The sequence below is a fragment of the Apiospora hydei genome (assembly GCF_038363865.1).
Source record: "Apiospora hydei strain CBS 114990 chromosome Unknown utg000009l_segment0_segment0, whole genome shotgun sequence".
Taxonomy (NCBI): domain Eukaryota; kingdom Fungi; phylum Ascomycota; class Sordariomycetes; order Amphisphaeriales; family Apiosporaceae; genus Apiospora; species Apiospora hydei.
The window spans coordinates 1,156,568-1,180,168 of NW_027117368.1; the positions used below are offsets into that span (position 1 = coordinate 1,156,568).

Below are 23,601 nucleotides of genomic sequence, written 5' to 3' on the forward strand. Positions count from 1 at the left end.
ACTTTCGCTCCATATCTCCATACCCAGAAATAGCCCAACCTGGATAACCAGGCCGAGACTGAACTTGGGTGGATCGTATACGCTGATTACTCACTCACCCAACTCGTATTGCTCGGAATGTCGGTGTTTGCAGTAAAGTGCGGTGATATACCCAAGGTAATCCGGTATCCTGAGCTGTGTATCAGGGTCTATCTAGAGTATATCTAGCTGGAAGTCGCTCATCGCTAAAAGATACTTGTACTTTAGTGCGGCTATTAAATGCGTGGCGATGTCTCGCGGAAGTCTCCCGGGACAGTAGTACAGCACAGAGAGTCAGCTTGCCTGGATCTGCCAGCTGTCTCTGGTGGAGTTGCTATTCGGCGCCTAAGAACTTACCCAAAGACTGGGAATCATGTGGAGACCTCGAGCAGCATGTGTCTTTGAACCTTGTTCTCACGACCATGGCAATAGGCTACAGGCAGAAGGGTCGCTCATCGTTCAATTGGATGCCTCTCATTGAGTCTTATCTCGGCTGGGCTTGCCGCTGGGGTGGTCACTGAGGCTCTAGAATGACTATCACCATACATCGTTAGCCGCGAAGTCGGATTCAATGGAAGCAGAGGGCAGCTGAGGTGAACCTGATGAATTACTTCATTACATACTTTATGCACCGTAGCTAGTCAGCTACCTACCTATCCCCTCGCCTACTCATTCAAGAGAGCACGGGTAGAAGCAACGAGTTGAAATGTTCGGAAAGACGAGTCATTCCACCAGCTCACATGACCTGAGGTGCTGACAGTGTTATCTTTACGCAGATAATGGCATTTTCTATGAGCAATCCGCTTTGTATCCCGTATCTGGCGGTCATCTGATCCTCTATGGCTCTATCGATTCATAGCTTTCATCAACCCTTTTCACCCGAATGGCTTTCGGCCTAATTTCCCACGGAACAGGTCTTTCCATCCAACCATACAAAAGGGATCAAGAGCGTGTTTGAGTCTGGCGGTTAAGTAGTGCGTTCTGAAATTAGACCGCAGCGTCCTTCGCTTCCTCCACCTCATCCGGGGCCAGGTGATCAGTGTCGTCGAAGCCATAATCTTCGCGCGTCCAGCTCCTCATCTTCTGGGTGCGGAACTCGTGGTAATCCCACTCGAGCGGCTCCAATCTTCCTGGGTTCAGGAAGACGTAAGTCTGGCACTCGACCTCGTCGCCCTCGACGTTGCCCTCCCCCTGGTCGTTGCCCACTTTGGACAGCAGCTTGACCGTGACGTTCTCGCGCTCGTACTCGCAACCCTCGAAGGCGTCCAGGTGGAACATGTTGGCGTCGGTCAGGCCCGTTACGTACGTGCCGCGGACGGAAGCGTCCTCGGAAGTGGTGTCGCGCGTGATGCCGGGGTAGTCGGCGTACCGCACGCGGCGGCGGCGGAAGCCGTGGAGGACGGCCGGCTGGAACGTGTGCAGGCTCTTCAGAACGGCCACATTCAGCGGTGAGTTGCGGTAGGCGACCGTGAAGAAGACCTCTGGTGCCATCTGCGTTCCCAACGTTAGTACTCTATCACTTACGATGTCACATAGGTGCAAATGCTACTATCGAGAAAGTAACAGTGTCGGATTCTCGCCTGAGAACCGAATTCAGCGAGGGCTGGTCACTTACTAGAGTTCCTGTTACACATTGTTAGCTGCTGATCGATTGGGACAGGCGTGGATACGACTCATTTCTTTTTTTTCTTTTCTTTTTTCCACTTACCGTAGAAGAAAGCCGTATGAGTGCGGCCAGTGCCATCATTTCCCGACTCGTTCGTCATTTTTGCTTCTCCTGATTCTTGTTGGACTGTAAAATGTATGAGTTATTGGGTAGTGGTGCAGTCTGGAGGTGAAATATGTGGTATGAAGGCTTGGTGTGATCAAATCGGATCCGATCAGGTCGCAAAGGAGAGGGTTTTTATATCTCTTCACCCCAAAAGAAACCTAGCGAACCAGGCTTAGATGATGTTCGTTTGCCCGCCTGGTAGGTTCCCTACAAGAGTAGAAGGTTGCGCGTGGAATTGCCTTTGTTTACTGGCAGGCATCAACGGTATAAGCCAAAGGGCAACGACGCAAGTGCACTTTGATAAAGAAACAGAATGCAGGACGAGGTGAACGATCCAGGTATAGAGTCAACAGCGTATTCAACTTCTTTGACTGCACAGAGGATTCCTAAGATGTCAATGTATCAATCATTGCTCTCCGGGGAAGTTTCCGAGACATATATTGAGTGGCATATATTCTCAGCGCGGAGTTTATCTCCTCAGTTGATCCATGGAAATCATAAGGTTAGCTTTGATGTACTCCAGAGTGCCTTCCCGAGGGATCTACCCCTCCAATTGCTTGTCTCGGTAAATGGGCTACGAATGATGCAGGCACGTTGAGGGGCCAATCTGATTCACCTGCAGCTCCAAAGATAAGATAGGATAAGATAAGATAAGTTACCTTGAGGGATAAGAGAATGATGTAAGCAGTACAGGAAGGTACGGTACGTAGATCGTAGCTGCCGCCAAGGTGCGCGCAACGAATGGCAGAGGCTCTTCGGAAAATCCTTGGAGCGAACCTAGCGCGCCCCACATGGAATTGGCAGCTCGAGGTCCCTCCACCACGGTTTCTGTCGCGTTTCTCTTGCACTTGCAGGTTGAGCTTCAGCCGGTTGTAATAAAGTGCAGCCTTGAGCTACACGCTTTTGACTTGAAGCGATTTACGACCGTTTTCCTTCTCATGATACCCCAACCTTTCGTTCAAGTCAATTAGCAGCTGCGCAATCCATCATCAATGGCAACTTGAGCTGTTGTTGGTGTTTTTGATAGCTTTCTTCCCTAATTTTCCTTTCCGCCAAGTCCCCAGTAGCACCTTCCAGTGGTGCAACATCGCGAAAAGTGAAATACCGACTGGACAACGATAGCCCATCGCCAAATCGTGCCGGCGCCACAACACCCCCATGAGCGCATTTGCGCAGAAATCCGATCGCGTTCGATTTCACAAGGGTTGACCTCGGTTTTGCCCATCATCAGAACATCGGCGCATGTGTGATTTCGCAAACTTACACTGCGAATACGCAGTAATCCCACTACGATGGCGCTCAACTTCGAGGATATAGTCAAGAGGTTGACTATCGCAGATTTTGGTGAGTTTGATCTCATCTTCAGATGGAACATCGCTCAAATACACATCATCTCGCAAGCGCCGCGCTGCCATATACGTCCTACTAACCGCGACGATTGATAGAGGCGAAGAGCAAACTCGAAGCTGCCACATTGCTGCGGGACAGCCTAGACCATTACACAGGCAACCCGGTATCATACCCGCCCTTCCTAAAACGCGTGGTACCGCTGTTCATCAACGTTCTCCGTGGGCCATGTCTGTTCCAGAACAACTCGCCGGAGCAGAAGCTTCGGAACTGTGTCCTCGAAATCCTCCACCGATTACCTACACATCAGACGTCACCCGAACCGTTCGAGCCATATGCAGAGGAGGTGGTAGACCTTCTCATGCAGCTGGTAAAAAACGACAATGAGGATAATGCGACGCTTTGTGTCAAGATTATATCGGATATTATGCGGCACCAGCCAAAGGTGTTGCAAGGAAAAGTGCAGCCGTTCCTCACTTTGATCCAAGAACTGTTTGAGCAAATGGAGCGTGTGGTGCGGGAACAACTGGATAGTACAGCCGTCCCGTCCAATGCGACAGGCGCTCCGTCGACACCCGGCAGCACCCAGACGAACTTCCAATCGCCTCGGCCAGGTTCTCCGGTGGCTTCCGTTACCGATCTGGGCCAGGACTTGCAGCAGCAGAGTCGGCCTCTACTGAAGGGAATGCAATCGTTCAAGGTCCTTTCCGAGTGCCCTATCATAGTGGTATCGGTCTTCCAAACATACCGGAACATAATACCAGCCAATGTCAAATTATTCGTTCCTCTGATCAAGTCGGTCCTGTGCCTTCAGGCGAAAGCCCAGGAGCAGGCACATGCCGAGGCCAAGGCCAAGGGCCAGACATTTGCGGGAGTCAGCCCTAACATCAAGAACCGCGCTGCATTTGGGGAGTTTATTACGGCCCAGGTCAAGACCATGAGCTTCCTGGCATACCTGTTGCGCCAGTATTCTAGTCAACTGACCGACTTCCTGCCAACGCTCCCCGACATCGTGGTACGACTTCTCCAGGATTGTCCGCGAGAAAAGTCTGCGTCGCGCAAGGAGTTGCTAGTTGCCATCCGCCACATTATCAATTTCAACTTCCGCAAGATATTCCTGTCCAAAATCGATGAGCTGTTAGAGGAGAAGACCTTGATCGGCGACGGCTTGACCGTTTACGAGACAATGAGACCTTTGGCATATAGCATGTTGGCCGACCTGATACACCATGTTCGAGACGCACTATCGCCCGAACAGATACGGAAGACGGTGGAAGTTTACACCCGGAACCTGCAAGACGACTTCCCTGGTACGAGCTTCCAGACTATGAGTGCCAAATTGCTCCTGAACATGGCGGAATGCATTGCAAAGATGCAGAACAAGGTTGATGCGCGCCATTATCTACTTATGGTCCTCAACGCCATTGGTGACAAGTTTGCGGCAATGAACCGGCAGTATCCCAACGCGGTCAAACTGTCCAAGTTATACGCTCAGCAAGCTGCCGATCAAGAGCCTGATACATACCTTGCCGACAAGGAACACCGACCGGATTGGGATGAGACAGATATTTTCACCGCGATGCCTATCAAAACGTCAAATCCTCGCGATCGTGGCGCTGATCCTGTTGTGGACAACAAGTTCCTGTTCAAGAACCTCATGACGGGACTAAAGAACACTTTCTACCAGCTGAAGACATGCAACCTCGGAAAGCCTGTCGACCCCGCAGTCATACCCACCCACTGGCAGGAGGTCTCATACGGGTTCACTGCAGAAGAGGTCAAAGTGATCGTGAAGCTTTTCCGAGAAGGGGCTTATGTATTCCGTTACTACGAAATTGAGAAACCCGCTGCCGAGTCCCAATACGCATCGCCTGTCGAGTACATGGCCAATTTCTACATGGTTTCTAGCAGTAAGGAAGAGAAGGATCTTCTGGAAACATTCGCCACCGTGTTTCACTGTATCGACCCTGCTACGTTCCATGAAGTTTTCCAGCAGGAGATTCCCAGGCTCTACGAGATGATCTTCGAGCATACGGGCTTGTTACATATACCCCAGTTCTTCCTTGCGAGCGAAGCAACATCGCCGAGCTTCTGCGGCATGTTGCTCAAGTTTCTCATGGAACGGATTGAAGATGTTGGTTCAGCTGACGTGAAGAAGTCGTCAATTCTGCTGCGTCTCTTTAAGCTCGCTTTCATGGCAGTTACCCTATTCGCCAACCAAAACGAGCAAGTTCTCCTTCCCCATGTCGTCGACATTGTTACGAAGTCGATCGAGTTATCTACGAAGGCCGAAGAACCGATGAATTATTTCCTACTTCTACGGTCTCTGTTCAGAAGTATTGGTGGTGGTAAATTTGAGCATCTCTACAAGCAGATTTTGCCTCTACTTGAAATGTTGCTGGATGTCCTCAACAATCTCCTTCTGGCTGCCCGCAAACCCGCCGAGCGTGATCTTTATGTTGAGCTCTGTCTCACTGTCCCAGCACGCCTCAGTAACCTCCTCCCTCATCTGAGCTTCTTAATGCGACCGCTGGTCGTGGCTCTAAGAGCCGGCAACGATCTAGTTGGCCAAGGTCTGCGTACGCTGGAACTCTGCGTTGATAACCTGACGGCTGAATATCTTGACCCGATCATGGCACCGGTCATCGAAGAGCTAATGAACGCTCTTTTCGAGCATCTCAGACCGCATCCTTATAGCCACTTCCATGCTCATACTACAATGAGAATCCTTGGTAAGCTTGGCGGTCGAAACAGAAAGTTCATGACCGAAGCTCTCCCAGTCAACTATCAGAATTATGCCGATGATCCAGCAAGTTTCGATATCCGTCTGATAGGATCGAAGAGGGACAGAGCCTTCCACGCTGAAATGGGCATTGACTGCGCCATTCGAAAGCTGATGGATACACCTAAGTTAACAACGAAGGTTGCCTCTTCGAGACAGTATGATGGATTCTATAAGAAACAGGCGCTTCATTTGATCAAGGCCCAGCTGAAGCTTCGTATCGGGTTTGATAGTCTTCCGGATGAACTCCCTCGACTGGTTAGACTGCAGGCACAGGACTTCCTCGCCCGGAAATGTGACAACGACTTGTCCGTATTTGATTCTTCTGACCGGGAACGATCGGTCGTCAAGAAAGACGAGCAAGACCAGATCATGAAACGCCTGATTAAGGCAATCATGTTTGCCCAGTCTTTGCCTGAGTTCAGAGATGAGGCCGACGTGTTTCTCATGAATCTATGCCGGCATTTCACGATAATCGAGGTTGGGCGCGGTCTGATCGACCTGAAGCGAAGCGGCAGCCCTTTCAACGTCAAAGCTGGCGAAGGTCCTCTGTTCATCGACACCCGCATTCTATGCGATGCTATCGTAGAGTCTTTGGCGTCGGATTTGCCCGAAGTGCGAGATGCCGCCTTCCGTGCCATTCGTGCCGTGTATGATTCCACAGCGACCATCTTTGGACCTGGCCAACAAGTTGGGCGTCTGCCATTCTTTGGCCATCTTGCCAATGTCTTCTCCCACGCCTGCTACGAGGAAGAATGGTTCACCAAGACTGGTGGGAGTCTCGGTATCAAATATCTGCTAACAGAGATTGATCTTGGCCCTGGCTGGGTTGCTGGCAAACAGGACAATTTTATCCGTTCTCTCGTATATGTCATCAAGGATATGCCGCAGGATCTTCCGGAAAGAACAAGAAACTGTGCCCAGGAGACACTTGAAATCCTACTCAAGCAGATTACACGGAACGCCAAGAAGGAGGATGCCATGTTCCCTACGCCCCAACCCGGACAGCCGCCAGTCAAACCCCCAAGGCTCGCGACGATATGTGTCCTTTTCAACGAGGAGCTATCCCACCTCAACAAGCACGTGCGGGCGACTGCGAGGCGTTCGCTTGAACTAATCGCACATGCTACTGGAGTTGAGATCTGGGAGCTTCTAGACCCTCTCAAAGATCGTCTCCTGACCAACATCTACCCCAAGCCCCTTCGTGCGTTGCCGTTCGCCACGCAAATTGGGTATATTGATGCGGTGGCTTACTACATGAGCCTTAAGAATGACTTCATTCCATTTGATGATTCGCTCAACCGGCTGCTTATGGAGTCGCTCGCATTGGCTGATGCCACCGATGAGTCGTTAGCGGGCAAGCCGCAGGAGTTCCGGACGCACGAGTCCATTGTGAACCTTCGGGTTGCCTGTATCAGAATTTTGAGCAAGGCGATGAGTTTCGATGACTTTTCAAAGGGACAAAACAACCCAACAAGGACCAAGATTGTATCGGTGTTTTTCAAATGCTTGTATTCTGAGTCGAAGCCCACCATCGAAGCGGCCAATGAGTCCCTTCGAGCTGTGTTGTCTCATACGAATAAGCTACCCAAAGACTTGCTTCAACAAGGTCTCCGACCCGTTCTCGCAAATCTTCAAGACCCCAAACGATTGACGACACATGGCCTTGACAATCTTGCGCGGCTCTTGCGTCTGCTGACTACCTATTTCAAAGTGGAGATAGGAGCTCGGTTGCTCGACCACATCAAGAATCTCGCAGATCTGACGGTGCTGCAGCAAATCTCCTTCACGTTCTTCGAGCAGCACAGCCAAATGAAGGTCATTGCTGCTGTGTTCAACATCTTCCACCTTCTCCCTCCAGCAGCTGAACAGTTCAAAGAACGCCTGATCGATACGGTGCTTGAGCTGGAGGAAAAGCTGCGACGAACACAGCACAGTCCTTTCCGACTTCCTCTTTACAAATATATCAATCGATACCCCCAGGATATTTGGAGCTTCCTGTTGAGCAAGCTGGAAGACATCAAATACGGACGCTTCCTTGCTCAGGTCCTGTCGACATCGGATACCCAGGGACTCAGAGACCATGCCGCCTCTCATGTAGACGCTCTCACCAAGTTCTGCGGCGAGATTGTTACTGCCAACAAGGACACCAAATATGTCACAATCATCAACACAGTCAATGTCCTCGATGCTCTCAGCCAATTCCCTAATGCTCATAGCTGGCTTGGGCGGAAAGATATCATCAGTTGGTTGCACCTTATCGGGAAAGATCTGGAGCGCCAGCTTCGCAGCAACCATCTCCCTCCCCACCTGCGCTTACCAGCCAATCAAGCAGCTGAACAGCTGATGGCCATCTTTACGAAGGCGCTTGCCCTCAACACCAAAGACCTCGATTCTCTATTTGGCTTGGTCGAGTCCGTGACTTCTGATGACTTCCGAGCCACGTCTGCGTTCTTTTCGTTCATATACAAGCATGTCATCTGCAACGAATCGATTGATTACTGGAAATCGGTCATCCTGCGCTGTTTAGACATATACTCCGGCAAGCAAGCGAGCCAAAGAACGAAATGCTTCTTGCTCCGGAATATTGTGAATCCCATCGTGGCCATGGACATTATGCGTCACTGGAACCAGCTCGACCAGCCTAAGCCCCAGAGGCTTATGGACCGCTCAGTCATTGAGTCCATCAACGCGAAGATCTGGAAGGTCAACCTCGGTGACCCGCAAGAAGACCTAGCTCAGCCAGGGATTGACCATACTCGAATGGAGGTTCTTCAGCTGTCTGCCATGCTCGTCAAATATCATCATGCTATCCTCCAAGACGCCAGGAAGGACATCATTAAGTTTGGTTGGACCTACATCCGCCTTGATGATGCCATCAACAAGCACGCTGCCTATGTTGTAATAGGATACTTTATAGCACATTACGAGACTCCCGCCAAGATCGTCACCCAGGTCTACTATTCGCTCCTCCGGACGAGTCAAAATGAGGGACGGGCGTTGGTCACGCAAGCCTTGGAGCTAATGGCCCCTGTCCTCCCCAAACGCTGCAATGCGTCTCCCAGTGACCGCAATGCAGTCTGGGCCATGGCACCGCGACGTATCCTTGCCGAGGAAGGGCAGAACGTCCAGCAGATGACAAGCATATTCCACTTTCTCGTCAGACACCCGGACTTGTTCTTTGAGTCTCGGGACAAGTTCGCCTTGCTCATTGTCACGTCCCTTAGGAAGGTTTCTGCGCCACAAAGCTCCTCTAATGAAAGCAAGAAGCTTGCTCTCAACATGATGTGGCTGGTTTGGGAGTGGGAGCAAAGGCGTGTCGATGGTGCTCACAATGGCACCGCCAGGACTCTGTCCGAGTCTCCAAACTCCAGGAAACGGCGTCTCGGTAGCGATCAGCCAATATCCTCCCCACCTACTGTTCGACAGTCAGCGCCTGCCAAGGAGTATCAGATACCGGACCAGTATCGAATCAAGATGGTTAAGTACCTGGTTGAATTCATCGCGCAGCTCAATGAACGGTATCGCGTGCCATCGGCGAAGCCAAGAGACACTCCTGCGGGCGCTGCGGCTGCACTCCCTCCTCAGTCAACTGAGCTGTGCAAGAAGGCAATGTCGCTGCTGTATAACCTTCTCCAACCGCAGTACTGGGGAGATTTGGAATGCGATCTGTTTCCTAACGTGACAGAGGTCGTACTTGCCAGCGAGAGGACCTCAAAGATTCTTAGCGCAGACCCCAATGATAAGGAGGCGTACGATGAGAAGTTCATAACCAACATCATCAACACTCTGCAAGTTGTTCGCACTATCCTGAACTTCAAAAAGGATGACTGGATCGTCAGGAACATGCCATCCGTGCAAAAGGTCCTTGAGAAGAGCTTGAGATCTGATAACCCAGAGCTGCAAGACTGTCTCCATTTCGCAGACAAAGAATACGATGATGGGCGGACCATGAGATCTATTGTGCAGCGTATTCTCGATGCAGTCCCCGAGGATGTACCTATGGAAGATGCCGATGCCGAAGGGGAGGCCGAAGCACCAACATCTGAAATCGTCACCTTCCTTTCAATGATAGCCACGGAGACCTTGAATGCGTCAAACTACGTCTCGGGTGTGAACATTCTGTGGTCTCTTGGTCAGCGCAAGCCCTCTGTCATTGACCAGCACATACCAGCCTTGATGAAAGCCCTTCAAGTCAAGCTCGCTAGGGAGCATGTTACGCACTACAGTGCTGTTACATCGCACCAGCTGGGCGTGACGGCAGTACGTCCCGCAGACCCAATGGCCCAAAACGGGGAGATGTCTGCCCACGAACTCGAGATTCAGACAAACCTAATGATCAAGGCCATCGAAGTCACGGCTATGCGCATGGAAATCCTTGGGGATAACCGGCGGCCATTCCTCAGCGTACTGGCCACCCTTGTTGAAAAGTCTCTCAGCATTCCTCTCTGCCAGAAGATTCTTGAGATGGTCGAGGATTGGGTATTCCGATCCGAGGGCACATGGCCTACACTCAAGGAGAAAACAGCTGTGTTGCACAAGATGCTTTCCTTTGAACACCGAGCCGATCCTACCATGCTCACGAAATTCCTGGAGCTGGTCATTCGCATCTATGAAGACCCAAAGATCACAAGAACGGAGCTTACTGTTCGAATGGAACATGCATTCTTAATAGGCACCAGAGCCCAAGACGTTGACATGCGTAACCGGTTCATGGCCATCTTTGATAAGTCTCTTTCCCGGACCGCCACTGCTCGTTTGCAATACGTCATCACCGCGCAAAACTGGGACACATTGGCCGATTCCTTCTGGCTTGCGCAAGCCAATCAGCTTCTTTTTGGTGCTGTAGAAGCCAATTCGAGCGTTCAACTTCACCATGAGGATTTCCGAACACTTCCCGCCTCGCTCGCTTTTGGCACGTATATTAGGGATAACCGAGAGGCCTCAGCCATGGTCGATGATAATTACGACACGTTCATGGCGAATCATCGGCGATTTGTTGCGGAGGTTGGTGATGTCAAGCTACGGGATGTCATCGAACCCCTCATACAACTGCAGCATGTTGATACGAATCTTGCACATGAACTCTGGGTGGTCTTGTTCCCCATTTATTGGTCTGCCACCCTTAAGGAGGAGAAGACCGACCTTGAGAAGGGCCTAGTTGTTCTTCTAACGAAGGACTTCCATTCACGACAAATCGATAAGAGACCAAATGTTGTGCAGTCTCTACTCGCTGGTGCTGCGAAGGCATGGCCCGAGTGCAAGATCCCTCCTCATGTGCTGAAGTTCGGGGCTAAAACCTACGACGCCTGGTACACTGCGCTTGTTCAGCTTGAAAAAGCTGCTGTCAAGTCTGACGGGGAATCTGCGACTGTCCGCGAGAGCAATCTTGATGCGTTGGTCGAGCTCTACGCAAACCTCAAGGAGGATGATCTCTTCTATGGCACATGGCGCCGCCGTTGCCACTTCGTGGAGACCAATGCCGCTCTTTCTTATGAACAGAACGGCATGTGGGACAAAGCCCAGAAGATGTACGAAGCGGCGCAAATCAAGGCACGTACTGGTGTAATCCCCTTTTCTCAAGGGGAGTACATGTTGTGGGAAGACCACTGGGTCTTGTGTGCCGAGAAACTGCAGCAGTGGGAGATACTCCAAGACTTTGCCAAGCACGAAAATCTCCAGGACCTCCTACTAGAGTGTGCCTGGCGCAGTGTTGAGATGTGGCAGAACCAAGAGCACCGGGACAGTCTGGATCACATCATCAAAGGTGTGATGGATGCCCCGACTGCACGACGGTCATTCTTCCAGGGTTTCATGGCTCTGCTCAAGTTGCATAATAATAGGAGCAATGAAACGCAGACGGAGTTCAACAGAGTCTGCGATGAGGCAATCCAGCTGTCGATTCGCAAATGGCACCAGCTGCCGCGACGCCTGACAGCTGCTCATATTCCAATGCTTCACAACTTCCAACAACTTGTTGAGCTCCATGACGCGAATATCATTTGCCAGAGTTTAGCGAGCACGACCCAGGCGAATCTCGACGTGAAGTCAGGCGAGCTCAAATTACTCCTAGGTTCTTGGCGAGATCGACTGCCTAATGTCTGGGATGATATTACTGACTGGCAAGACTTGGTTACATGGCGACAACACATCTTTGCGTTGATAAACAATCAGTATCTTCAACTTCTTCCCCAGCAAGGCCCCAACGCTAACGGCGCTTCCTTTGCCTACCGGGGCTACCACGAGACAGCGTGGATTATCAACCGCTTTGCGCATGTTGCCCGCAAACACAACCTTCCAGAAGTATGCATCGCTCAACTCAGTCGCATCTACACTCTGCCGAATATAGAGATTCAGGAGGCTTTCCTCAAGTTGAGAGAGCAGGCTAAATGCCACTATGAAAACCCGGAGGAGCTGAGCAGCGGTTTGGACGTGATCAACAACACCAACCTGAACTACTTCAACGCTCAGCAGAAGGCTGAGTTCTACACACTCAAGGGTATGTTCCTGGAGAAGCTGAAGCAGAAGGAGGATGCCGATGCTGCCTATGGTACGGCGCTGTATTACGACATCAGCAAAGCCAAGGCTTGGGCCGAATGGGGATATTTCAATGACCGTAAATTCAAGGAAGACGCAACCGACCTCAACTCGGCCAAGCAAGCTTTGACGTCGTATCTCCAAGCCATTGGCAGCTATAAGAATGGCAGAGCTCGCAAGCTGATCGCTCGTATTCTTTGGCTTTTGAGCCTAGACGACGCAAATGGCACAATCGCCTCTGGCTTTGAGGATTATAAGGGCGACACCCCTGTCTGGTATTGGATCACCTTCATACCACAACTTCTTACCGGACTTGGACACAAGGAAGCACCCCGGGTTCATGTTCTACTTCAGAAGATCGCCAAGTCTTATCCACAAGCCCTCTACTTCCAGCTCCGAACCAATCGTGAGGATATGCTGGTTATCAAGAAGAATCAAGAAGCCAAAGAGAAGGCCCGACAAAGAGCACAGGCTGCCGCTGCGACCAACGGGAAGCCCAACACGTCTCCTGCACAGGCCAAACAAGATAACCCTCAGGCGAAGACGGAAACCGGTTCGAGACCTCAGACAGCCGGCGGCGAAGCCGCTACCCAACCCAAGGTCGAGCCCAGTGACGAGAAAGCCGCCTCTGCTACACCAACTGCTGGCAGTGTTCCTCCTCCAGCATCTACGGATGCGGGTGACCAAAAGACCGAGACTGCCGCAGCTACGACGGCAACTGCTGCCCCCGCAACCACAGGCCAAAAGAAGCCACCGTGGGAGTTGACAGAGGAGATCATGTCGACCCTGAAAACAGCATTCCCGCTTCTAGCACTCTCGATGGAAACCATGGTCGATCAGATTCAGAAACACTTCAAATGCCCGCCGGATGAGGATGCCTACCGATTGATCGTCGCACTACTGAACGATGGCCTTGCGTACGTTAGCCGCATGCCTTCGTCATATGCTAGGGATGTCAAGCTGCCTGCTGCAACAGAGACCAACATCACGCGATTTGCGGAGACAATCCTACCAGCTCACATCAAGTCCTCATTCGAAACTGACTTTGTATCCGTCAAGCCAACAATGTACGAATACATCCATAAGCTGCGCAAGTGGCGTGATAAGTTCGAGGAAAAGTTGGATCGTCGCAATCCTCGGGACACGTTGGAGCGGTACTCGAAGCATCTCAGTGATTTCCGATACCTGAAGTTTGATGATGTAGAGGTTCCCGGTCAATATCTACAGCACAAGGATAAGAACCAAGACTTCATCCGTATCGAGCGCTTCTTGCCTAACGTGGATCTAATTCGAGCAATTGGCGTCTCCCACCGTCGCATCACTATTCGCGGTCACGATGGTAGCATCCACGCATTTGCTATCCAACATCCAGCAGCACGGCACTGCCGCAGGGAAGAGCGAATCTTGCAGCTCTTCCGCCATCTGAACCAGACTCTTACGAAGAGGAAGGAATCTCGACGCCGGGATCTGCAGTTTACCCTTCCGTTGATGGTTCCTCTTGCGCCGCACATAAGAATCGTACAAGAGGATACCTCGTACATCACCCTGCAAGGCATTTTCGAGGACCATTGCAGGCGCAATGGCATGCAGAAGGACGAGCCGGTGTTGTTCACGATGGACAAGTTGAGGGCGCTCATCGAACCCAAGGGAGCGGTTAGTCAACCCTTGCACGTGGATCCTGACAGTCATGCTAACACAAACCAGAAACATGATTCGGGCGTTAACGCACGCCTCGAAGTATTCACAGCAATCCAGGAGAAGTGGGTTCCTCATACCGTCGCCCTGGACTATTTCCAGGCCACTTTCCCGGAATTCTCCGAGTTCTGGCTGTTCCGACGTCGCCTGTCTTACCAGCTTTCAGCGTTGACTTTCATGACTTATATTCTCTACATGACGGGCCGATACCCACACAAGATCAATATCGCGCGAGGCTCGGGCAAGATCTGGGGGTCGGAGTTGATGTCGTTCATGGCGCCGGCCAAGCCTTTCTTCCACAACCCCGAGCCTGTACCGTTCCGACTTACGCCCAACCTGCAGACGCTCATGGGACCTCTGGCCACCGAAGGCATCTTCAGCTGCGCCATCATGGCCATCGCGCGCTGTCTCACCGAACCCGAGTTTGAACTCGAACACGCGCTCACACTTTTCGTGCGGGACGAGATGATATTCTGGTTTACGAGCAGCCACCGGGCGATCCACCTCAACGAGAACCAGTTGCGCGACACGGTGCAGACGAACTGCGACATGATTGTGAAGCGAGCAGTCAGTCTGGCGGCTAGTCCCGTGGGCAACCTACCGGCCAACCAGACGGTGATTGATCTGATTGCCAAGGCGGTTAACCCGATTAACCTGGGGCAGTGCGATGCTCTCTGGATGCCCTACCTCTAAGCAGGGCACCTCTCTTCCCTTTTTTCCCCCATTAGGGTGGCATACTTCCGGGCGACTTCTATTTTGCATTGAGATGGGGCGTAGTGCAGCGAAGGCGTTCCTGGCTTTGTACGATGGATGGCGATTCAAAAAGAGTTTGAATCAGAGAATGGAGTCTGGCATCATCATCATGTCTAGGGTCAAAGGGAGGAGGGAAGGGCGTGCAAACGCTGATGGGTTGCCTTGAGGTGATGGCATACCCGGATTATGTACAAGAGCTGTTGCTTCTAATAATAGTGTCTGTTGAGACACGTTTGCCATTCTAGACACGAAATGAAATGTACGTTTGAGTTCATGCCCTGCATCTAATTGTTTTTCTTCTGGGCATATGGAATGCCCCGACGCCATGCAAGATGTCAACATGCCAAGCACATGCCAAAAATCCAGGGGAGCATGTTTAGAAGAAGCAGCCGAAGCGTAGTCGCAACGGCTGAAAGTTTGAGTGGTTAGTGGAATCTTGTGCACAGATGACGGCGCAACCCTACTTTGTGACAAAAGCACATCGAGGACATCATGGGAGATCGAAAGAGCCTCAGCAGGCCTGTCTCGAATGATGGGGTCAGGAATGGTGTCATCTGGAGTGGTCTGGTCGATACAGGGTTGCAGCATACAGAGTATCCATCGCGATATGTCGTGGTGTGGTACTTTATTACATATACTGAACTGAGGTAGCATTAGGTTAGCATGTACGAAACAAAAGATGGGAAGGTAGGTAGGTAGTGGGGGATTGATGATGCTGGCAACTCAGGGCAACTCAAGTGACGACTTGCTCCATCCAGGCGGCTAGGCAGGGGTCAGACCAATCACCGGAGTTAGGGCCAGGGACCCCTGGGCGGGCGCCGGGATTACATGAACAAACAGTAGGAGCGCTGAAGGCTGAAGGGGGCAGAAGGGGACTGGAGGGACCCCTAACAGCAGGAGCTCTGGCATCTGGGTACTGCTCTGGGTACTGCTCTGGGATTGCTGGATTGCTAGGCCCGAACCTAGGCACGACTTTCCCCTCCTTAGCCCGCCATAGAAGGGAACAAAACGAACAATCGGGGCGCCTGATTGGCTGGCGTCTTTGTTCTTCTGGGTGCCTGCTGACAGAGGCCAATCCCAATCCCAATCCCAAATCCAATCCCGAACCCTTGGCTGCGACCGAAATAAGCTGGAGACTGAGAGGGGGGACGGGGGCGTGGGTGGCAGACCACCAAACTTCTTTGTTTCCTGCCCATTCATTCATTCCACCCATTTGATCTCAATCGATTCGATTCAATTCAATTCATCAGTCCAGTTCGAGTTCAATTATATGCACAGCCGGTTGCCTTGCTTGCCTTTGCCTTTGACTTTACTTTGCCCTTGCCGCTGCCTCGCCCGGTCTGATCTGTTCGATATTTCCCCATACATACATACATACGCCCTTCCTTCTTATCAATCCAGCAATCTCTGATCGACCAGGCTCTTTCTTTAATTTCGTATTGTTTAATTGGGCACCGGCCGCTGGATCTCCTCCTGTCATCCATCCAGCAGACAATCGATCCGTTTCAGTGCCGAGGACACAAGCAACTGCCAAGCATTGACTGATCCGCCTGACATCTCAACTACTTCGCTCCGCATACAACCAAGTTTATCTTGCCACAAATACCTCCCGCCAGCTCTATCCTTTCTCTGATCTGATCTGACCTGATCTATCTTGGTCTATATACATACACACAAGCAACAAGCGACACCAACGCAGGGGGTTACCTGTTGGGCAAACCGCCATCATCGCCGTCTCCATTCCTGCTGCTTCTACTCGAGCACCCGTCCAACCGGCCCAACCGGCCAATCAAACACTCGGCTCGAGCCAACGTCTGTACCTCAACAGGGGAGCGATCGACTACGCCCCCTCCAGTCCTTTGGTCAACCCTCCGCCCCCAAGATCTACCGCCTTCTACCAACCACTCTGCCAGCTGTCAGGTTGATCTCATTTTCCCGAGCAGCACCGGGTTCTTGGATGGTTTATATATTCCCCTGTGGCCGAGGACAGAGGGAACGGTAAGGCTCGCCGTCGTCCCTCAACCTCGCTACCCACCCCCTCTTCTTCACCATGAAGTTTACCGTCATGAAGCTGTTTCGACGCAGCAAAAAGTCAAAGGGAAAGATAGACAACCATGACTTCAATTACGACCGCGACCAGCGCTACCCCGACTCCTACCGCGACTCCAAGCCCGTCAACGGCCACAATGAATACTACAACGGCTCGCAAGCGTACCCCAGCGGTTCTGCGCCCTGGCTCGATCTCCCCGTCCCGGTATTAGAAAGAATCTTCACCTTCGTCTGCCCCCATTCCCAAGACGAATCCTACGAGAACTGCGAACAGAGCGCCCTAGAAGATGCGTGCATGCTATGTGACCAACGAGATCTTGCCCACGCCGGCATGGTCTGCAAGCAGTGGCGCAAGGCGGCCATCCCCGTCCTATACCACAGCATCCGTATCGACTCGGTTCATTACTGCGAACGCGAGGTCTTCCTGTCAGACAAGCGAAAGCGCAACAGCAGTCGTTGGGACCGCAACGGCGTGCCCGAGGACACGGCCGGTGCACGCCTCACTCTCCTCTGTCGCACTCTTCGAGACGACCCTACGCGCCTCGGAAAGAGGGTCAACTTTCTCAAGATCCCCTACATGCTACGGGAGTCGCGCTCCTCGCACCTGGCCAGGACCATCGCCGTCTTACCCAACCTGCGCTATGTCGACCTGCCAGACGGCTTCTTCGAGGACGAGCCGGCCTACACGACGCTCAAGTTCGAGGTCCAAGCTCGCTGTCCGGATCTTAGAAAGATGACGTTCAAGGCTGGGAGTGAACGGAGTCTCGAGGCCCTGAGCAAAGGTGACATTTGGCCAAACCTCGAGGTCTTGGAACTCGTCAAGATTAGCGTGGACCCGGCTGCCTTGCGTCACGTTCTCTCTGTTCTGCCCAAGCTACGCGCCTTGAAGATCACCGACAGCTACGTGGTGGACGATGATATCTTTCATGATAACGATGTACTGCCGGCGTTCCCGGCTCTGATCGAACTTGATCTCGTTGAGACCCCACGAGTCACATCCGCCGGTCTCGCCGCCTACCTTTCCCGCCGGGACGCACAGATGCGACTAAAGGTGCTTTCCATCATCAGCACCGGTGTGCGCCCACAGAACCTCCAGGAATTCTTGGCCAACGCCCCTAGGCTCCAGGCCTTGACTGTGGTAACCGAAGTGGAATCCGCATTCCCTTCTGCCAACTCGCCTGTTCCGCCTATTGCCAACTTCTCTCTGGAAACCTTGCGCTATGAGATCACCGCGTCTCCCAAGATGAGCGCTTACATTGGCCTAACGCACGGCTACTACAACTATCTGGCCCAGTCTCTCTTTGCCGGAGGCTTGCCGCGATTATCGGCTCTCTATGTCCGCGATCTCGGCTTTCCGGACACGATGGCCGGGTTGCCGCCGCCCATGCCATCTTTTGCTGGTAGCGGCGGTCGTCCGAGCAGCTCTAGTTCCATGAAGATGACGCCGTCGCCATTCGCTGCGCCCAACCAAAACCGATTCAGTAGTAACAACCCGTTTGCTTCTGCGGCCGCTTCGAACCCATTTGCGGGGGCAGGACATGGTGGTCTTGGCCCACCGGTGTTGAACTTGAACCAGACACTCGAAATCTACACCAAGGGCGACAAAGATGATATCGACTGGAGCATCGTGAAGATGGATCCTATCGACGCGCCAGGATACGGCGGGGGTGGCCGCCGAGGGCATGCTCGAAATGGCAGCACAGCCTCTACTAAACGTCCCTTGAGCTCCTATGGCCTGGCCGATGCGGGAGCAGCCTGGCGGGAAGGTGCTGCAGGGGCTCGAAGGAGTGTCGTGATGGCCAATGGGACAGGTGGCTTCCTCGCCGTCCCCTCGAGCCCGGAAGCACCCCCAGGACGTCGCAGTGGTTCTGGCCTGAGAAATGGAAGCATCGGTTCGGGTGGCGGCAGCGATGAGTGGCCTCGCCCGATGAGCAGTTCTGGAGGCAAGGGCGACAGGGATTTGTGGCGTTGAGCTCTTCCGAGGTTGTTCTTGCAACGAATCTATCTGTCTGTGTCGGTGGAGTACTATTATGCGACATTGGAGGCTTGTTAGGGACGATTATCAACAGACGAAGGCCACCTCGAGTACGGTTCCTTGGAAAGGTTTTGCGGAAGAAAACGTTTACAGGGCGTACACGGTGGACTTCTCCAGAAGCAGATGGCCGGTTCGACGTTCGGAGCAATACTCGTTTACTTTACCGGGTCGCTTTCTTGCAAACGGCACAACCGCATGGCGAAGGTGACAACAACGGTGCGCGAAACGAAGAATGCTGTCCCAACCATGTAGCATGGCCACATGGCCACAAACCGACGATCAAATTATACAGCAAAAGATGAGGGCGCCTCTACAGGCGCAGCAGTCAGGAGAAGACGGGGGGAGGAAGGACTGGTCCAGGCGAACTTTGGGCTGGCTTTATCTAGGGAGCGATATGAAAAGGAAAATCGCATGCTAAATCACTTTATTAATGTACCACTACACTTTCATGATGGGATGAAAAGTACCAATGCCACCACCTAGGAGGTATACATATACATGCTCGCCTTTCTGGCTTGGAGCAATAAGGAGGGAAAGGCAGATGCTGGTGGATGGTTTTTCATACGTATACCCGTTTCCTTTTTACCCTTTTCCTTTCATCATGTGTTTTTATTTATTTATTTTCTTCCAAAGGTGGTTTGATAGTGGTATCTAAGACCTGTCAGGTTTCGTTGCAGCTTGCCTGATTTGTCCAGTCGTTGGCTCTTAATGGCGGACATGGGGGAATGAACGAGTTTGCCCGAGACGAAATTGACAGCAGATTCGATGTTGACAGATTGAATATACCCAAGTTACCAGATGATGATCTAATATCCCGACTTTGGTGAATCTTGTGTGTTCATTGTTCTATATGCTTCAGAGCAAAACCTGGTCCTTCTATATCAGATGGGGATAAGAAGTGAGATTCACGTGCTTAACACAACCATTCATGAGCCTTTTGACGGTTGTTATTGCATACATATTTAAATTCCATTCCGAGCATAAACACTGAAACCCAGCCACACACACCCACACGATAATACTGGTAAGTCATAACACCCGAGCCCAACTGACGACAGAACCCCGAACCTAGCAATACCATTTGACAATAATTCATACACACGTGTGCCGGGGGAGGAGCAGGCCCGACACACATACACGCACCGGCGCAAACGAGAAAACCGGATGAAGGGGACAAGGGAAGAGGAATTATGTTCTCATGTTTCGCAGGAGTGTATAATAGAAGAGGGGAAAAGGGGATGAGGAAAACAGCCCGCCCAACTGCCAGTTAATGCGTTAATCTTTAGTGAGTGCTATGCAATTCAGAACAATAGAAAAAGGTGTCGAGGCAGGGAAAGGGAGGGCTATGCGGAGCTCTCATGTCTCCGGACCGCATCATTTTTCGTCCCAAACGTTGTTCATTCATACCCCTCCATCCTTGTCTGTTTCTGCTTTGATCCCCTGAGCTCCGACTTGAAGGAATCCAGCCAGTCTACTGATGTTCTCGTACAGCCAGCCTAGTTGCCGTTCAATGGAATGCCCTCGAGCGGACTAGCTGTTCCCGAGATCCCTCCCTTCTTGGACCGCAGAGTCAAAGGGAAGGGATACTCATCCGGGTCTTCCTCCTCACTGGTTTACTGTCAGTTATGTCTCTCATTTCCTCCAGTGCCGGATAATGCGAACTTACGGCAATTTCCAGGCCACGTAGTCCTCAGTGCTTAGTCCCTCACGGCCCTCTTGCAAGCTAGCAAAGTCACCAGGAGTCATCATACCCGTACGGTCGCGAGGCGAGCCGGGCACCGAGAACGGTCGCGAGATCTTTTGGTCACCAATACCGAAAGAGTCGTCCTCGCTATCGTGACCTTCCCCGCTGAAAGATGCAGGGTAGGCCCGTCGCAAGGCCAATTGTCGCGCCTTGACGTATTCCATGCCCATCCTCTTCCAGTCGAGGAGATCGCTAAGTCGCTCGGTTCGATTCCGTTGGTTGATACGTTGGCGGCGACTCTTTTGGCAGAACTCCAACATCTGGGAAGTAAGCTCGTTGACCGAGTCGTCCACGCCCTTGTTGCGGCGGTCCACAATGTAAATACCGTAGTCGCTCGAGTTCTCGATCAGCTCCTCCATGTAGCAACCGAATCCGGACAGGTTAGTTGTGATACTCGGGACACCCATGACAGTGCACTCTGCCGGGGTATAGCCCCAGGGCTCGTAGTAAGACGAGAAGACGCCCAGGTGCGTACCCCGAACGAAATCATCGTAGTCCATAGGCAGGACGGGATTACTGGAGTTAAGGAACTCCGGGTGGAACACGACCTTGACACGGTCTGTAGGGTGGTTGAAGAGCTGAACCCGGCGCAACTGGTTCAGGATAGGATCGTCGTTATCGTTCACCATGTTATGTGTAACAATTGGGGTAGGCCATGTCGCTTCATGGCAAAGAGGCGGCGACGGAGCAAGACACGGTCTGCACTGGTAATGAGCTCCTTCTGGTCTGGCAATGGGTCGCCATCGTGCCACTTCAGCGACCGCTCAAAGATGCGCCGACCAATGCCACGCTCGATGACATCAACGGTATCCCGAAGCGACTTGATGACGGCCTGGCCCCTAAGGGCTTCTACCGTCAGCGATGAGGTTTGCGCAGGCATGATAATGAATGCCACCACAGTAGTTTTGCTGCCTGAAGCCTTGAGTCGGTGGTTTAAACGGGCCAGGGACTCGATGAACATGTCCACGCCCTTGTTTCGGAATTCGTAGCGGCCTGCAGTGAAGAAGTAGAGCGTATCTTCGGGGTTGAAGTCGTAGTGTCCATAGAAATGGCCACGCACGAAATCGTGAATCTTCTCCTTGGACTGCTGATGCAGGTTCTGGAACTCATGCATAGCTGAGAACTTGGTAACGTTCAAACCGTTGGGCAACACACCGTCGGGCTTGCGCTTCAGCAGATGCTCGCTCTCAAAGGCGGTAATGTGGGAGACGGTCGTGAAGACATCACAGGCATGGGCGGCGGCGCGCTCAATGCAGTAGCGGTGGTAGATGCCTCGCTTACCGGCCTCGGCATCCACATCGAACCACTGAAGGTTGTTGTAAAAGTCGACCGAGCCAGCACACAGGTAACGACCAAGGAGGGTGGCATGGGTTGTGAAGATGGTTGTGACATCCATGCGGCGCTTCTTGGTCAGCGGCAGCGCAACACCAGCAAGCCACTCGTGGAAATGGGCAATGACAGCCTTGGTCTTTTGGCGCGAGACGTATTCACCCAAGAACCACGCGACCAAGTAACCCAATACAATGGCCTCGTTTGTCTCGTCGTCACCAGGAGGGGAGGGGATGCTGGCGACATTCCACAGGTCCGCCTTCCACTCGTCCAAGTACTTGTAAGCCGTTTTGGTATCGATCAACAGGACCCTCGGGGCGCCCTCGATAAGCCAGCGTCCATAGAGAATGCCAATGCCCCGGTTCCTCATGGCCTCGATAGAGTCTGCCAGCTCGGGCGACGTGGGCTCCAGCTCTTCCACCTCGACAGCAGCCGAAGCGTGGTTGAGAGGGCCAATAAGTGTGTACCGGTCGCCATACTCGGCTGTCGTGACGGGAGCCTTGGACTTGATAACGGAATAGATACCACCGACTACAAGGGCGAATGTTAGTCTCTGGGAGCCAATTGGAAGGAAGGGAAGGCACTGGTGGAAAGCAGTATCTCAGGTTGGTGTACATACCACGATGGGCAACCTCGGTCGCCACCTCGAACAGGAAGTGGTCCTTGACCTCGCGGCCCGGTCTGTCGCCGTTTTCGCTCATACTGACTGTCGACGACAAGCTGCAGAAAACCAGGTAGAGATAGCCGGAGGAGGAGCGGAGAAGGATTTGGCTACAAGGTAGGAGGACTGCAAGATTGGAGAAGAAGATCGTGTTAGCCCAAATGCGCGCAGGACGAGGCGATAAGAGAGGACGAAAATAAGATTTTTGACTTTGTTCGCGCAGTTGTCTAAGACCGGGCTTTGGACTCAGACCTCACCCAAGGAAGAGTGACTAAGGTGCAGATAAGAGAGGTGCGAAGCTCCAAATGCCAGAAGAAGGCAACCCCGATCCGAGACACGCAAAGAAAGGGGAAAAGAAAACAGAAGAAGAAGAAAAAATCAGACGGAGGGAGAGACCCCGGTCCGAGGTGATTAGAGAGGGAGCTCGCTCGCTCGCTTACTTACTTGGGCTTGGGACTAGACGTCACTCCTAGGTCGGCTTGGAGTAAGAAATGGGAAGACGAGTCTGGAATTCGAGAGGGGGGGGGACACTCTCGGGGGAACGTACGAGAGAGGGAGAGAGGCGTTCAAAGTTAGTGAAGAATCAAACAACGGCTCTCACTTCACAAACAACTACCACGAGATATAGCAAGAAGGTGATGTGGCATGTGGGAGAGGATGGGAAAGAGGGAAATAGGACCTGTGGCCAGGAAAGCTGGAGACGGAGGTGGAGGTAGCAAGCAAGGTGGAGGTGGAGACTGAGGACGGAGAGGAAGGAGGAGAGGCCAAAGTAGTATCCATCCCAACGCATGTGGTCGCCTGCCTGTCGACCTGTCTGTCTACTGTTCAAGGTTGAGGGTTCCGTCGCCTCTTTGCTCAACTGGTTCTGGCTCAGAGAGAG

General features: G+C 52.3%; 4 protein-coding genes across 4 annotated transcripts; 2 read left to right on the plus strand and 2 right to left on the minus strand.

The window, feature by feature from the left end:
- Positions 1-1,005: 1,005 nt before the first annotated feature.
- Positions 1,006-1,784, minus strand: PG997_012117 (uncharacterized protein; the record flags this gene model as incomplete). Its single annotated transcript, XM_066816431.1, has 3 exons — positions 1,006-1,509; positions 1,634-1,641; positions 1,727-1,784. The coding sequence occupies 3 exons, from the start codon at positions 1,782-1,784 to the stop codon at positions 1,006-1,008; spliced, it is 570 nt and encodes a 189-aa protein (XP_066662123.1).
- A 1,297-nt stretch (positions 1,785-3,081) lies between these two features.
- Positions 3,082-14,843, plus strand: PG997_012118 (FAT domain-containing protein; the record flags this gene model as incomplete). The annotated part of the gene is made up of 2 exons (XM_066816432.1): positions 3,082-3,133; positions 3,235-14,843. 2 exons carry the CDS (start codon positions 3,082-3,084, stop codon positions 14,841-14,843), a joined length of 11,661 nt encoding a protein of 3,886 aa, XP_066662124.1.
- Positions 14,844-16,953: 2,110 nt separating this feature from the next.
- Positions 16,954-18,924, plus strand: PG997_012119 (uncharacterized protein; the record flags this gene model as incomplete). The annotated part of the gene is made up of 1 exon (XM_066816433.1): positions 16,954-18,924. The coding sequence occupies one exon, from the start codon at positions 16,954-16,956 to the stop codon at positions 18,922-18,924; it is 1,971 nt and encodes a 656-aa protein (XP_066662125.1).
- A 1,559-nt stretch (positions 18,925-20,483) lies between these two features.
- On the minus strand, positions 20,484-22,779 carry PG997_012120 (glycogen synthase; the record flags this gene model as incomplete). Its single annotated transcript, XM_066816434.1, has 4 exons — positions 20,484-20,595; positions 20,654-21,430; positions 21,493-22,591; positions 22,680-22,779. The coding sequence occupies 4 exons, from the start codon at positions 22,777-22,779 to the stop codon at positions 20,484-20,486; spliced, it is 2,088 nt and encodes a 695-aa protein (XP_066662126.1).
- Positions 22,780-23,601: the final 822 nt, after the last annotated feature.